The sequence below is a fragment of the Nicotiana sylvestris genome, chromosome 10 (genome assembly GCF_000393655.2).
Source record: "Nicotiana sylvestris chromosome 10, ASM39365v2, whole genome shotgun sequence".
Classification (NCBI taxonomy): domain Eukaryota; kingdom Viridiplantae; phylum Streptophyta; class Magnoliopsida; order Solanales; family Solanaceae; genus Nicotiana; species Nicotiana sylvestris.
Window position 1 is genome coordinate 3,523,141 of NC_091066.1, and position 15,707 is coordinate 3,538,847.

Consider the following 15,707-nt stretch of genomic DNA (forward strand, 5'->3'; position numbering starts at 1 on the left):
CACTTTTCAGGTGAACTTTCACCTGACTGGTGGAAAAGTGAAAATCTCACAGTACTAAGAATGGATGGAAACAAAATTACCGGTGTCATCCCTTTGTCTATTTGCAATGTGACATCACTGCAAACTCTAGTTTTAGCAAGAAACAATTTGAGGGGAGCAATTCCACAATGTTTGGGTAATATCAACAGCCTCCGCATTTTGGATATGCACCACAACAGTCTTTTCGGGACTCTTCCAACAACCTTTAGCGCTGGCAGTGTACTCAAAAGTTTCAACTTGCGTGGCAATGAACTGGAGGGGAGAATTTCCCGATCTTTGGCTAATTGCAATCAGTTGCAAGTTCTTGATTTAGGAGATAATTACCTCAATGACACATTCCCGATGTGGTTGGGAACTCTTCCAAACCTGAAAGTTTTAAGCTTGAGATCAAATCAATTGCATGGGGCCATTAGAACTTCAAGGATCAAAAATTTTCCTGAGCTTCGAATCATAGATCTCTCTTACAATGCCTTCACGGAAAACTTACCAACGAGCTTGTTTCAACAATTGAAAGCCATGAGGACAATTGATCAAACATTGAAGGAACCAACATATATTGGAGATAGGTATTACCAAGATTCTGTAACACTTGCAACCAAGGGACGAAATCTTGAACTTGTTCAAATTTTGACAGTTTACACCGCTATTGATCTTTCAAGTAACAGATTTGAAGGACATATTCCAAGTATTATGGGAGATCTCATTGCACTTCGGGTTTTGAACTTATCTCACAATCGGTTGCAAGGTCATATACCGAATTCACTCGGAAATTTATCTGTAGTCGAGTCACTGGACCTTTCATTTAATCAGCTTTCAGGAGCGATACCACAACAACTTGCTTTTCTTACGTCTCTTGCATTCTTAAATCTATCCAACAATCATCTCCAAGGATGCATACCTCAAGGACCTCAATTTCAAACCTTTGAGAATAACTCATATGAAGGTAATAATGGATTACGTGGATTCCCACTTTCGGAAGGTTGTGGCAAAGATCGGGTATCAGAGACAAATAATACTGTATCTTCCTTAGATGATCAAGAAAGCACTTCTGAATTTCTCAATGATTTTTGGAACGCTTTTCTTATGGGATATGGTAGTGTACTGTGTATCGGATTGTCCATAATATATTTCATGATTTCATCTGGAAATCTGAAATGGCTTGCAAGAATTATTGAAGAACTTGAGCACAGAATTATTATGCAAAGGCGAAAGAAGCACCAAGGATGATTTGATTTCAGAACTTCAGGTACTCAAGTCAAGCTTTAGTGTTATTGTAACTACTAATATCTTAGTTTTCATACTTTTTGTTATAACAACTTACTTACTGGCTAGTAATTGAAAAGTGTTTGACTCACTATCTTATTTTATCCAAATTTCAGATGTCAAGGATAAGAAGACGTTGGCGTAATGGATTTGGCTATTCCTATGTTCACTTTTAAGCTTTATTTTGTGTCTGCGTTTACATTTGTGTTATCAAAGTTTGTAATATAGTTGCTTTATTAGAGAGTATATAATAATAATAATAATAATTATATTGCTTTATTTAAACACATCTCACTAAATAAGTATTTAATTTACATGGACAATTTGAGGTTTGAAAGCATAGCTAGTTTGAGCCTTTGAGGAGTGAGGAGTATTAATTACAAGTGAACTAATGGCTTGGATACAGTGGCTTGAGGTAATCTATTTTGTGTTTATTGTTTTGTTTTGTTCAAAAAATAATAGTTTAAATGTGTTTGGACAAGAAAAAATAAAAATAAAAAAGGCAAAAACTGTGGGGCCCATACTTCACCTACCAAAGGAAATAAAGAAGAAATTAAAAAAGTTGGTGAAGTCAAATTAGGGTGGCTGAAATTTTTTCAATAAGGGCGGCTGAAATCTGGACTTTACAAATTGATGAACCAATCAGATTGGTTGGGTTGGTGAAAATGTGCCTATAAATATGAGCTTCATTCATTTAGTTTAAGTACACCAAAATAACGAGAAAAGTATAAAGCAGTGAGAGTAATTCACAAATTGTGGTCTGTGCGATAACCAGTGAGTGGTAGTAATATTATAGTGAGGTATTTTTAAATAAAGAGTGTTATTTCTTTCAAAGTTGTAGTAGTCTCTTGACACTACTGAGTTGTAATATTATAGTGGTAATATTGCTCCACTCGGGTATTGTATTTTATTTCGCTAAAATATTTTGTGTCATTGTTACTCTCTTGTGTTATTATTATTTGCTGTGGATATTATTCTTGAGCGAGATTATTTTTTATCCCAACAACGTGGTATCAGAGCCATGGCAAATAATAGTCCATTATCTTTTCAGTACCCCCGTCTGACAAAAGATAATTATGAGAAATGGTGTCTACGTATGAAAGCCATCCTTGGCTCTCAGGATGTATGGAAAATCGTAGACAGAGGGTATGCAAAACCCGATAATGAGGAAGTTCTGCCTCAAAATGAAAAAGAGGTCTTGGCAAAGACAAGGAAGAAGGATCAACAAGCCCTCACGCTCATCCACCAATATTTGGATGATGCCATGTTTGAGAAGGTGGCAGATGCTACCACTTCAAAGGATGCTTGGGAGATTTTACAAAATTCTCTTCCAGAAGTTGACAAGGTGAAAAAGGTAAAACTTCAAACTCTAAGGGTTGATTTTGAAGCTTTAAAAATGAAAGAATCCGAATGCATCTCGGATTATTTTCAAAAGTGAAGGCTGTTGTAAATCAACTAAGAAGATACGGGGAGGACATAGAAGATGTCCGTCTGGTAGAAAAGATCCTTCACACTTTAACACCTAAATTTGATTTTGTGGTATGTGCTATTGAGGAGTCTAAAGATTTAGACTCTATGATGGTGGAGCAATGGGAAGGTTCTTTACAAGCCCACGAAGAAAAGATCAAAAGGAGAAAAGAAGTGCCATTGGAGCAACTTCTTAAAACTCAGGCATCCTTCAAAGATTATGGAGGTAAAACAAGCTATCGAGGAAATGGACGAGGACGAGGCTGTGGCGGTCATGGAAGAGGAAGAAGTAACGGTAACAACTTCAACAATGAAGTTAAAATCCACCAAACATTCAGAGGTCGTGGTCGTGGACATAGAGGAGGAAGAGGACATGGCTACTACCAAGGAAATAATGGACAAAGGTATGACAAATCAAAAATTGAGTGTTATAATTGTCATAAATTTGGTCATTACTCTTGGGAATGTCGTAGCAATATTGAAGAAAAAGCTAACCTTATTGACAATAAGAAAGAAGAAAATGAGTCAACTTTGTTGATGACACTCAAGGAAGAAGACAGAGATGATTGCAACTCATGGTATTTGGACAATGGAGCAAGCAATCATATGTGTGGATGCAAAGAGAAGTTTGTGGAGATCAATAAAATGGTGAGAGGTAATGTGTCCTTTGGAGATACATCAAAGGTTCAAATCGAAGGGATAGGTACGATTCTGATCTCCTGTAAAGATGGTAGTCACAAGTTAATTCAAGATATTTATTATGTACCAAAATTAAAAAGTAATATTTTAAGTTTGGTCCAACTTCTTGAAAAGGAATATGACATCCATATGAAAAATATACATCTTTGGCTTAGAGATTCAGGTGGAATTCTAATTGCTAAAGTGCATATGGCAAAGAATAGATTATTTTCTCTGAATCTTAAAACAATTGATGCAAAGTATTTGAAGGCTAATGTGCAAGATGAATCATGGTGTTGGCACATGCGATTTGGGCACTTAAATTTTGAAGCGCTCAAATCAATGGGAGAAAAGAACATGGTGCATGGGATACCATCAATCAACCATCCCAATCAATTGTGTGAAGCTTGTCTTCTTGGAAAGCATGCAAGAAGGAGTTTTCCAAAGGAGGCCATGTCAAGATCAACCAAGCCGCTCCACCTTGTCCACACTAATGTGTGTGGACCAATCAATCCACCTTCTTTTGGTAAAAGAAAATACTTTCTGCTTTTCATTGATGACTTTAGTAAAAAGACTTGGGTTTATTTCTTGAACAAAAAATCTGAAGCTTTTGCTGCTTTTAAAAATTTCAAAGTACTTGTGGAGAAAGAAAGTGGGTATGAAATTAAAGCTCTAAGGTCCGATAGAGGAGGCGAATTTACCTCAAACGAATTTAATGACTTCTGTCAACTTCATGGAATTTGTCGACCTATAACGGTACCTTATTCACCTCAACAAAATGGTGTTGCAGAGAGAAAGAATCGAACTACTCTTAATATGGCTAGATGTATGTTGAAAGCTAAAAGTATGCCCAAGGAATTTTGGGCCGAAGCTGTTTCTTGTGCAGTTTATTTGAATAACAGGTCTCCAACAAGAAATGTTAGAGATCAAACCCCTCAAGAAGCATGGAGTGGAATAAAGCCAAGTGTCAAGCACTTGAGAATCTTTAGGAGCATAGCCTATGCTCATGTGACACATCAAGGGAGAGAGAAGCTTGACGATCGAAGTGTCAAGCATGTATTTATTGGCTATGACACGAGTTCAAAAGGCTACAAACTATACAACCCAAATAGCGGCAAGGTGGTGGTAAGTCGCGATGTTGAATTTAATGAAGAATTGGCATGGAACTGGGAAGCTCAGGAAGAAACTTCATATGATTTTCTTCCATACTTTGGTGATGAAGAAGAACCAGAAATCGTGGAACCTGTGCAAGATAAAACTCCACCTCCTTCTCCAACCAATGTTGCATCTCCCTCTTCTCAAGAAATTCAAATGAACAGCCGCAAAGGACAAGGAGTATTCAAGAGCTCTATGAGGACACAGAAGAAGTTACTAATTTTGATTCTTTATATTGTCTCTTTGCTGACAGTGAACCAATGAACTTTCATGAAGCTGTTACAGATAACAAGTGGAGACAAGCCATGGAGGAGGAGATCGAGTCAATAGAGAAGAACAACACTTGGGAGTTAACAACTCTTCCCAAGGGTCATCGAGCAATTGGAGTGAAATGGGTATACAAGACAAAGAAGAATGTTAATGGAGATGTGGAGAGATATAAGGCACGATTTGTGGCTAAAGGCTACAAGCAAAGGCAAGGCATCGACTATGAAGAAGTCTATGCACCTGTTGCCCGCATGGAGACGATTCGTTTGCTGATCTCTTTGGCGGCGCAAATGAAATGGAAGATTCATCAACTAGATGTCAAGTCAGCCTTCTTGAATGGCTATCTTGAAGAAGTCTATGTTGAACATCCATTGGGCTTCGTGGTTAAAAATCATGAAGATAAAGTGTTGCGGTTGAAGAAAGCTTTATATGGATTAAAGCAAGCCCCACGAGCATGGAATAGTTGCATTGACAAGTATTTTCAAGACAATGGGTTAACTCGTTGTCTCTATGAATATGCTATTTACCTTAAAGTTCATACTAATGGAGATATCTTACTTGTTTGTCTTTATGTTGATGATCTTATTTTTACAGGTAATAACCCAAGTTTGTTTGAAGCTTTCAAGAAAGATATGTCCCGTGAATTCGAGATGACAAACGTAGGGCCCATGTCATATTACCTGGGCCTAGAAGTGAAGCAGATGGAGGATGGAATTTTTATCTCTCAAGAAAGCTATACAAAAGAGATATTGAAGAAGTTCAACATGCTCTATTGCAACCCCGTGAATACACCGATGGAAAGTGGGACAAAATTGTCCAAGTTTGATGAAGGAAAAAAAGTGGATCCCACATTCTTCAAAAGACTTGTGAGAAGTTTGAGGTACTTGACTTGTACCAGGCCAGATATACTTTTTGCAGTTGGAGTAGTAAGTCGATTCATGGAGGCTCCTACCTCTACTCACTTGAAGGTTACTAGAAGAATTCTTCGTTACCTAAAAGGTATGATCGATTTTGGGTTATTTTATTCTTCTTCTAATGATTTCAACCTTGTGGGATTTTGTGATAGTAATTATGTGGGAGATATTGATAATAGAAAAAGTACAACTGGTTTTATATTTTTCTTGGGTAAATCTGTTATTTCTTGGAGTTCAAAGAAACAATCCATAGTTACTCTCTCGACTTGTGAAGCCGAATATATAGCAGCAACATCATGTACCTGTCATGCTATTTGGCTAAGAAGATTATTAAAGGAGATCAATTTACCACAAATGGAAGCTACAGAGATTTGTATTGATAACAAATCAGCACAAGACTCCAGTGTATCATGATCGAAGCAAGCATATAGATACAAGATATTACTTCATCAGAGAATGCATTTCCAAGAAGGAAGTCGAGCTCAAATATGTGAAGTCTCATGATCAAGTTGCAGATATCTTCACAAAGGCTCTCAAGTTTGAAGATTTTCAAAGATTGAGAACAGGACTTGGAATGAAGAAGAAAAATCAAAATTAAGGGATAGATTTGTGGGGCACATACTTCACCTACCAAAGGAAATAAAGAAGAAGTTAAAAAAGTTGGTGAAGTCAAATTAGGGTGGCTGAAATATTTTCAATAAGGGCGGCTGAAATCTGGACTTTACAAATTGATGAACCAATCAGATTGGTTGGGTTGGTGAAAATGTGCCTATAAATATGAGCTTCATTCGTTCAGTTTAAGTACACCAAAATAACGAGAGAAGCATAAAGCAGTGAGAGTAATCCACAGATTGTGGTCTGTGAGATAACCAGTGAGTGGTAGTAATATTGTAGTGAGGTATTTTTAAATAAAGAGTATTATTTCTTTCAAAGTTGTAGTAGGTTCTTGACACTACTGAGTTGTAATATTATAGTGGTAATATTGCTCCACTCGGGTATTGTATTTTATCCCGCTAAAATATTTGGTGTCATTGTTACTCTCTTGTGTTATTATTATTTGTCGTGAATATTATTCCTGAGCGAGATTATTTTTTATCCCAACAAAAACAAAACACTATACCTTGTCAAATGGAAGAGTAACTTATCTTCTACTACTTCTTTCTTGGAGCTAGATGTCTTTGACAACAACTTATCTTCTCAGAATCCTGTCTTGGATCAATTCTGAGAGGTTTCCTAGAATAGTTTCTTCAGCTACGGTTGAAAGAAGGGCTGATCTTTTGGAAGCTGAGGATGTTGGGAAGCGTGTCAGGCTAATAGAAGGGAATAAAATGAGAGCTGCTATTCGGCCAAACTCAGCGTGGCCCAACAATGACCACACTGGTGAAATACTAGTAAAGCCCTTCATTTCACATTTGGCTTAATGACCATTTTCCCTCCAAAATATTTCCCTCCAAATTAGTTAATGAACATTGATTATCCCAAAATATTGATACCATAAATCATCATTCTCTCATGCGTGGGAAGATAAAAGGCCTTCGTATATGTATACCTATACTATTACGTATTTTATTTTTAAATACAATTTATACGGATGGGAAGATCAAAAGTCTAGTATGTATACATAATATTATTTTTTCATTTATACGGTATACCTTGTCATACCATACACTTATGTTAAGAGAGCTTTTATTAAACACATAATTCACCAGCTTTCCCTTAACCTAAACATGAATGCTAACCTAGAAACTAGTTTTGTCATGACCCTGATTTTTCACTGTCGGGATCGTGATGACGCCTAACTCTTAGAATGCTAGGCAAGACAACAGATACAGATATAACACGCTAATCACTAACCCAAAACGTAATTAACAATATCTTAAACTAAACAAATAAGAAGTGTGAAATTTTTTATAATAGTTTAAAATAGTAATATATGACTACCCAAAGAGCGGTGTCACAATCCACACACGTCTAAGAGTTTCTACAAAAGAAATTATATCTATTATCAAACTGAAAGAAAACAAGGAAATAAGATAGAGGGAAGGGGACTCCAGGGTCTGCGAACTCCGACAGATCTACCTTGGATCTCCTGTGGACTGAAGGCAGCAACCCAAACTCTGATAAGTGCAGTCGAGTACCGGGATCTACACAGAAAGTGCAGAGTGTAGTATCAGTATAACCGACCCCATGTACTGGTAAGTGTCGAGCCTAACCTCGGGGAAGTAGTGACGAGGATAGGACATGACAAATAACATAAACATATGCAGTTAAATTATATACGAGAAAATAACAATAACAAAAATTTAACAGATAATAACAGGAAGCGAAAAACCATGCTGAGGGAACTATGAATATTCTGAAAATAGTAAAGTACAGAAATATAGTAAATATCATGCTTTGAACCAATGAAAGTAATATCATAGCATACACGTGCACGACATCACCTTTGTGCTTTTACTCTCGTCCTTACCATAAGAAATAATAGAAACGACACGACATCACCCTTTGTGCATTAACTCTCTCATAATCATGGCACGACATCACCCTTCGTGCATTATCAATATCAAAAAACGACACGATATCACCGTTCACGTATTAACACTTACAGAATGTGGTACGACATCACCCTTCGTCCATTAACACTCACTGATAATACCTTGCACGACATAACCCTTCGTGCTTTATACTCTTCCTCACCCAAAAAAAACATAACAATAATAACACAGCAAGGGAATTATCAACAACCAACCTCGTTTCCACATTTAACTTTACATTATAAATCACAACTTGAGTCAATACTCAACCAATATCCAATATCTGGAAAAGCATGATAAAATTTATTTAACATGAAGAATAACCAATTTAAGCAGGAACAATACGAATAAAGAATATCACAGTCACAAGTATAAGACTCACGCACATGCTAGGACCCGACAATAATATATAGATACTTGTCTTCTCACCTATACGTCGTACTCATAAACCAAACACGTAGTAAATAAGGCAACAATACCTAATCCCTCAAGCTAAGGTTAGCCACAACACTTACCTCGATTCCACGACCAAACTCAAGCCTCAAATACCGCTTTTCCTCTAGCTTCCACCTCCAATCCAATCGTATCTAGCCACAGTTAACTCAATATCATCAATCATTGCTAAAGGAATCAACTACGATGTATAAATTTAGTTTTCCCAAACTTTTTCCCAAAAGTCGAAAACCGACCCCGGGCCTGCTTGGTCAAAACTCGAGGTTCGGACCAAAACTCATTCACCCATTCACCCACGAGCCCAAATATGTAATTAGTTTCTGGATCTGACCCCAAATCGAGGTCTTAATTTCAATTATACAAAAATCCCAATTTCTACCATGAAAACCCTAGATTTTCAGGTTGAAAATTGATGAAAAACAATAGGTAATTGAAAGAAAGTGGTTTAGAATCATTCACCAACACTTTGGGGAAGAACTCGTCTCTTGAAAATCGCCTCTAAGACTTCTTGTGTTTTTTGAAAATATGAAATTATGGAAGACTCCCGTTTTTTATTCTGTTTTTAAAACATTGGACGGCTTTTTTTGTGTTCGCGAAGGGCCTGTAGTGGTCGCGCTGCATTGCGGCCAGTAGGCCTTCGCATTCGTGAAGAGATGCTCACGTTCATGATGGTCTTTCCCTCCTGACCATTGATGACGGCCAAAGCCGCTACTAACAGTAAATGGACACGGTCGCATGCAATATAATATACCCAACTATGAGTCGGGGTCGAATCCCACAGAGAACAATGTGTAGGCGATTAGGAATCGCTTATCGCGCAATGCCAAACACTAAGAATTTGGTTTGAAAAATGTTTTATATCTAATTGCGGAAATGTAAACTCGCCTAGAAAGCCAGTAAAATGATCAATGGCTACAAGTATGAATGCATAGGGAATTACACTCAAGTAACGATCCAATGTATTTCACGATTTTACAAATATGAGCGAGTTTATGTTAATTAGCCACGGAGAATAATTCTTAATTAGCTTCTTCCGAAGACTAACAAGACTTCCTAATTGAATTATTCCTAACCCAATTAAGAGAATAAGTACACCCGGAATGGCTACAAGTAGTTCAATCCTATTCCTAGGTAGAATCTATAAAATGAGGGTTAAAACCTCAAGTTCTTGTTAATTAATCTTTCCCAACTCCAAATTATCTTTTCCAAAATTAATTCAGAGTTAATGGGCAAGTCCTAGGGTTAGCTAATCCCTTTGGAAACATTAAAGAACAAGTATAATTAAAGTAACAATAACTCACTTCATAAAAAGATAAAAATTATTCAATACATAAGCACAACAAGGTATTTGATCCACACTTTAAACATGAATATTTCCATAAACAAGATTCAAGTGTAGAAAATAAATACTACACACTTAGATATACAATATAAAGCAAAGAAATGAAGAAATAACATAAATGGGTAAGAAAATCTTAACCAAAAGCTTCAAATCTTTAAGACCAAAGTGTATGTGCAAAGCCCTAGCTTCCAAAACCTGTTCTCTCTAGCCCTAAGAACTGAAAATAAGCCAAAGATGAGCCTAGTCGGGTATTAAATGGTTTGGGGCCAGAAAATGTGAAATTCCAGAATTACCCAGGTCTGATGCACGATTTTTGCATTTGCGAACAAAGGTTCGCAATTCCCAACCTCGCCTATACTGCTTTTATTCGCATTTGCGATGAATGCTTCGTATTTGCGAAGGTTGACTGTCCTGGTTGACTTTGCATTTGCGAAGTCTTCTTTGCATTTGCGAAAACTGCCTGATTTGCCTTCCTTTGCAATTCCCATGACATTCTCGCAATTACCATCACTGCTGGATTCGCATTTCCCAAGCTTCTGTCGCAAATGCGACCACTGAGGGCATTGCCCAGATTTTTCCTCTTTTTAGCTTCTTTTTGACTTGTTTTCACTTGGTTTCTTCACCATTACTTCTAAATCACATACGCCCTATAAAATAGAAGTAAATGACATTAAATACATGATTTAATCACTCAAACATAGCAAAAGTATAGGTTTAAAGACAAGATAAGTTGGTAAAATACCAACTTATCACACCCCCAAACTTAAAATATTGCTTGTCCTCAAGCAATGAAAACGACAAAATCTCTTCCCAAGTATTTAACTCAACATTATATCTTTATCATGACAAGCCAAAAAGGTCTACCTTAAGCACAAATACATGACTTCGATTGGTACCAACAATTAAACCAATGCATATGAATTGCTGAACACTTTTCATGCACCTCATTACATTTCAAGTGCCCAAGCACTATGCAAATCAAAGTCGAGCATCAAGTCATGATACTAAAGCTTCAAGATTTGCCTCTCTATCACATTTTTCATTCTTTGGTCATTTCTTCCAATTGAAAATGGGGTTAAATTCACAACTCAAGTTTCATGTGCCCTCACATTTAAGAGAGGATCCCACACTCATAAATCTTAATTCAAAACACAAATGGGATATGAAATGGAAAGAATTAGCTCTCTCTCAAAAAGATGTTCAAATGCATACAAGTAGTACCATAGGCTTGCCCTTCATGTATTCCTCCACTAATGTAGACAACTTGGTTCAAAATCAATTAGGACTTAAAGGGTTGTAGTTTAGGCTTTTGGTTAAGGTAGGGCACAATTTTGGTTAGAGTGACTCAAAACCTCCCCAAGCACTATAAAGTTTACAATTAAAGTCAACTTCCTTCAAAGACAATTTTCATCCTTTCTTCACTTTTCATTCCACACCTAGTCTTCCCTTTATTCACAACTTCTTAACATCCCTTTATTCTATATATATATATATATATATTCGTTTTCTTTCCTTTTCAAAATCAAGGAATATTTCATTTTTTTTCCTACCTTCCACCTTTTCAAACAACTTCCATATCACAACTTTCCCAACCTTCACCACCAAACTTAGGCTTTTAGCCTATGTTTACACTTTCAAAGTACTTAGGGAGGTAAGGTGCCAAAAGTTAGATCAATTAAGAACAAAGGATTTAAGCTTGTAACATGATTTCCAAAGAACAAGGTTAAAGGCTCAAAATGGGTTGACTAGGGAAAATATTCAAGGGTAGGAAATTTAAGGCACAATAGCGGTCCAAGGAAGGCCTAGTATCAATTTTCAAACCAAGTTAGTTTATGATTTCGCCTTGAAGCACATTCCGGGAAAGTTCTAAACTACAAGTAATGCAAAAGAACTCACAAATACTCTCACTACATGTGGCACATGAACACTCAAGTGGAATATAAATCCAAAATCCAATTGAAACCAATGACTCAAAGAGGTCACATATAGCACAGAAAGCTACTTAGTGAATCAAAGTGCCAAAATTTGAGTCTAAAAGTTATGACATCTTTACTTCAATTATTTTTCCTTTTTCAACAATCAAAAATTCATATGCTGAGGTTCAAATAATATTTGTACCAAGCAAGCCACAACTTGGTCAATGGGCACAAACTCCAACCCAAACCATTTATTCTTCCTAATATTAACATAGCTATATCTAAACTACAAGACTAATTCCCTTAAGAAAGTTGTCTATCTATCCATCATCGGGAAAAGTCGACAAAAATTTTCTACAATTACCCGGTTCAAGAAGAAAATTGCCATCCTTGAAAAAAGAACCGTGGTATAAAGAAAACCAAGGATATCGCCACTAATATAAAACATATTATAAAAAAAAATTAAGAAGATAATAATAAATGAAAAAAATTAACAAGCAAGAATGAGGAAGCTAATAAACATACTAATATAACACATCACATGAAAATATACTAACAACAAACTGAAAACAATCACAGTACTAATCTGCGGCATATCCACAGTTATATTAGAACAACAATTATGCAAGAAGCCACCCCCAACTAAAGATGTCTCAATGTCCCCAATGAAACAAAACACGATAGAGTAAAAATGGTGGAAAATGCTCCCTGAATACTGCATCAAGTGCTTTCCTCGTTGTCTGAGGCAGAATCATCCTCCTCTCCTTCTTCCTCGGGCCAAGCAACAGGAACATCATCATCATCTACAGCCCTGGTCAATGGTATCCAGTCTTGAGGCTTTAGAACCTTCCATAGCCCCTTCACACCCTTCCACATGCGAGTAAAGAATTTGTCTCTTTTCTTCTCCCTTTTCACCATCTGGGTGTGTGCCTTTTCTAGATTGCCATGTGAACTGCTCAACTCACCATGCTTCTTGGCCAGCTCAGTGTATGCCTTCTCAGTGCCTTGAGGTGATCCCCTTGCTTCCTCCGATCTTCAATGTATTTTTGGAACTCTTTCTTTGAAATGTAAGCAGGTCCCTCAGATGTCTCCCCAGGTCCCTATGGAAGGCCAACTACTAACTAGCGAATCACTCGCATCTCATCACTAAGTATAGCAAATGGTCCTTCTGCAGAGGATGATGGCTGACTACTCAGATCCACCTGAGAAGAAGAACCCATATTTCTCTTTTTGCTCTTCACTGCGCCGCCCTCTCCTCTCTTCTTCAACGAATGCAGAGGCTTCCCCGATTCTATCCAATTGTCCCCTGGAGCCTCTTCCACCCCAGCAAATTGGCACAACTCAGTGATAAGCGATGGGAATATCAATGAAGGACTATTCTGCATCTGATACTCCCTCAGTTCATTGATGAAGATTTCACCAACATTCAGCTGAATACCGTCAAGGATGCAGGCTATCATCTAAGCTCTTATGACCGGGACGTTCCATATGTTTGACACGGGGGAGATATGACTGCATATGATGGCCAGCCATATCTTTGTTTCGGTAGTGAACTCTTTTGATGTGATCCCTCTCTTCTCAGCTACCCATGGAACATCTACACCCGGACATAATTTGGACACCAACCACTCTCCTGAAGCACAGTCTTTTTCCCTGAATGGGGCCATGTCGTGGTTTGGCAAATGATAGAAGTGATTCACAGTTTCAGCCCCAAAGTGCACCATTTTGCCTCGAATTCTCATCTTGGACTTTTTTAGCCAGATAGCTGGGAGGTTGGCATAGAACTCCCTCACCCATTGCTCATTTCCTCAGCAAGGTTGAGGGGCAAAGCAGTTCCAACCCATGGCCATTAGCCTTTGATAGAACTCGGGAAGACGTTCCTAGACATAGTCCATCAGTATACCTCTTTCTAGGAGCACCTTCTTCGAGATCAGGTTTTCAAAGTACCATTCTTGACACTCCAATGACAAGAACCGGTCTTGGTCAAAGTTCTGTTCAGCTTTCAAGGAGTTGTAACTTGTAGATTCTTCAGAGTTCGAGCACATTTTCCAAGTATAGTACCTGTCAACAAATGATAAGAGTGAAAACATGGTATGGCTATGAAGAATAGTGCAAAATGACTCAAATATGCCAAAGGAATGATCGGACAGTTGAAACTCAGACTTAGAAAAAATTTCAGGATTTTTAGATTTTCAAATGTTAGCTCTCTGATATCGCAATTCCCAAAGAATCTTCACAATTACGAAGATACCAGAAGACCCCAGTTATGGGAATTGTGAAGATATCTTTGCAATTGCGAAGGACTCAGAGATGTCCAGGTTTGGGAATTGTGAAGGTCTTAGGAAAGCATTTTTTTCGCAATTGCGATGGAATCTTCGCAAATGCGAAGTCGCAAATGCGAAGAGGCCATCGCAATTGCGAGCCTTCATACCAAGTCAAGCTTTTCTCCAGACAACAGTACCAAGACCTAAAATTTTGCAATCCAAGAAATTTTTATGAACCCAATCATTATTCAAAAACAAATCATGCACTAGACCTCACAAACAACCATGAATCAAAAACAATCTCGATGTTTCGGCCAAGAATTTCATTCGGACCTTTCATCAATCACATAAAAAGCATAAAACTTTCACCTCTATTTGACAAGCTTTGGGTACTCAGACTTCTCCAAATTTTTAGCAATGAACATAATCACACACTCTCAACCAACCTCACCCAAAAATCGATGTAGGTTTTGAATTTTTTTTGAACAATTCCGGGCAAAGAATGATGCCCATTTGGACTATAGGGTTGCAGAGAATCAAGAAGAATAAAGGAGAAGATGAAGACGAAGAAGAAGAAAGAGTGATTAAGCTTTCATACCTGGATCCTTGCAATTAGGAGTGAGAGTTGATGGAGTTTACATTGATGAGAGTGAGGGAGCCAAGAGTTTGAGATCCTTAGGCGTTTTTCTTCAATTTTTGTTCAAAATGAGCTAAAGTCTATTTTTACCTCTCAGAAGTCGCAATTGCGACAGAGCCTTCGCAATTGTGAAGGTCAATGAAATCTGCTTCTGCCGCAATTGCGACAAAAAGTTGGGAATTGCGACTGGAAAATTTAGCAAATGCGAAATGAGTTTCGCAAATGCAAAAATTGCCCCTGCAATTTTCATCAGCTACTGGTTTTGGCTCTCCGGGTCACTCTGACCTGCTCAAATCAACTCCAAAAAATATAAAACTTGGCAGATTAGTTACAAATAATATTCTAAGCTATTCTAAAAAAAAGAAAATTTTAAAAATGATTAAAAATTTTGAAAAACCGATGGGTTGCCTCCCACCAAGCGCCGCATTTAATATCGTAGCACGACACAAGTCAACTTTACCACTTTTCTCGCCACTTGGATGATATGAACTGGGCACCTAGCTTGGAATCAAGCTTGTGACCACGAGCGATGAGGGGTGGTAAGTCGATGATCAAGCCAAGACTTAATTTTTTCATTTTGCACTTCTTGGCTTTCATGTGAGGAATGTCATTTTTCCTTCTTGTTCCCTCAAATTGTAAGATGTATGGTTGTTGCCTTTCCTTCTCGCAATCCCTCATTGACTCGTGTAGTTCAATTCCCATATCACCACAGAATTCCAATGTTGAAAGATGCTTGGAATGTGACTTCAAACCTCCAACTCGCAATGTTTCTCGGATT

General features: G+C 37.6%; 1 protein-coding gene across 1 annotated transcript; it reads left to right on the forward strand.

The window, feature by feature from the left end:
• The first annotated feature begins 6 nt into the window (after positions 1 to 6).
• LOC104232787 (receptor-like protein Cf-9 homolog) lies at positions 7 to 1,586 on the forward strand. The gene is made up of 2 exons (XM_009786063.2): positions 7 to 1,285; positions 1,419 to 1,586. Exon 1 carries the CDS (start codon positions 61 to 63, stop codon positions 1,264 to 1,266), a length of 1,206 nt encoding a protein of 401 aa, XP_009784365.2. The 5' UTR covers positions 7 to 60; the 3' UTR covers positions 1,267 to 1,285; positions 1,419 to 1,586.
• Positions 1,587 to 15,707: the final 14,121 nt, after the last annotated feature.

Bases quoted from the DNA above. Each gene is read 5' to 3' on its own strand.
- LOC104232787 (XM_009786063.2), top strand. From the start codon at position 61: ATGGATGGAAACAAAATTACCGGTGTCATCCCTTTGTCTATTTGCAAT.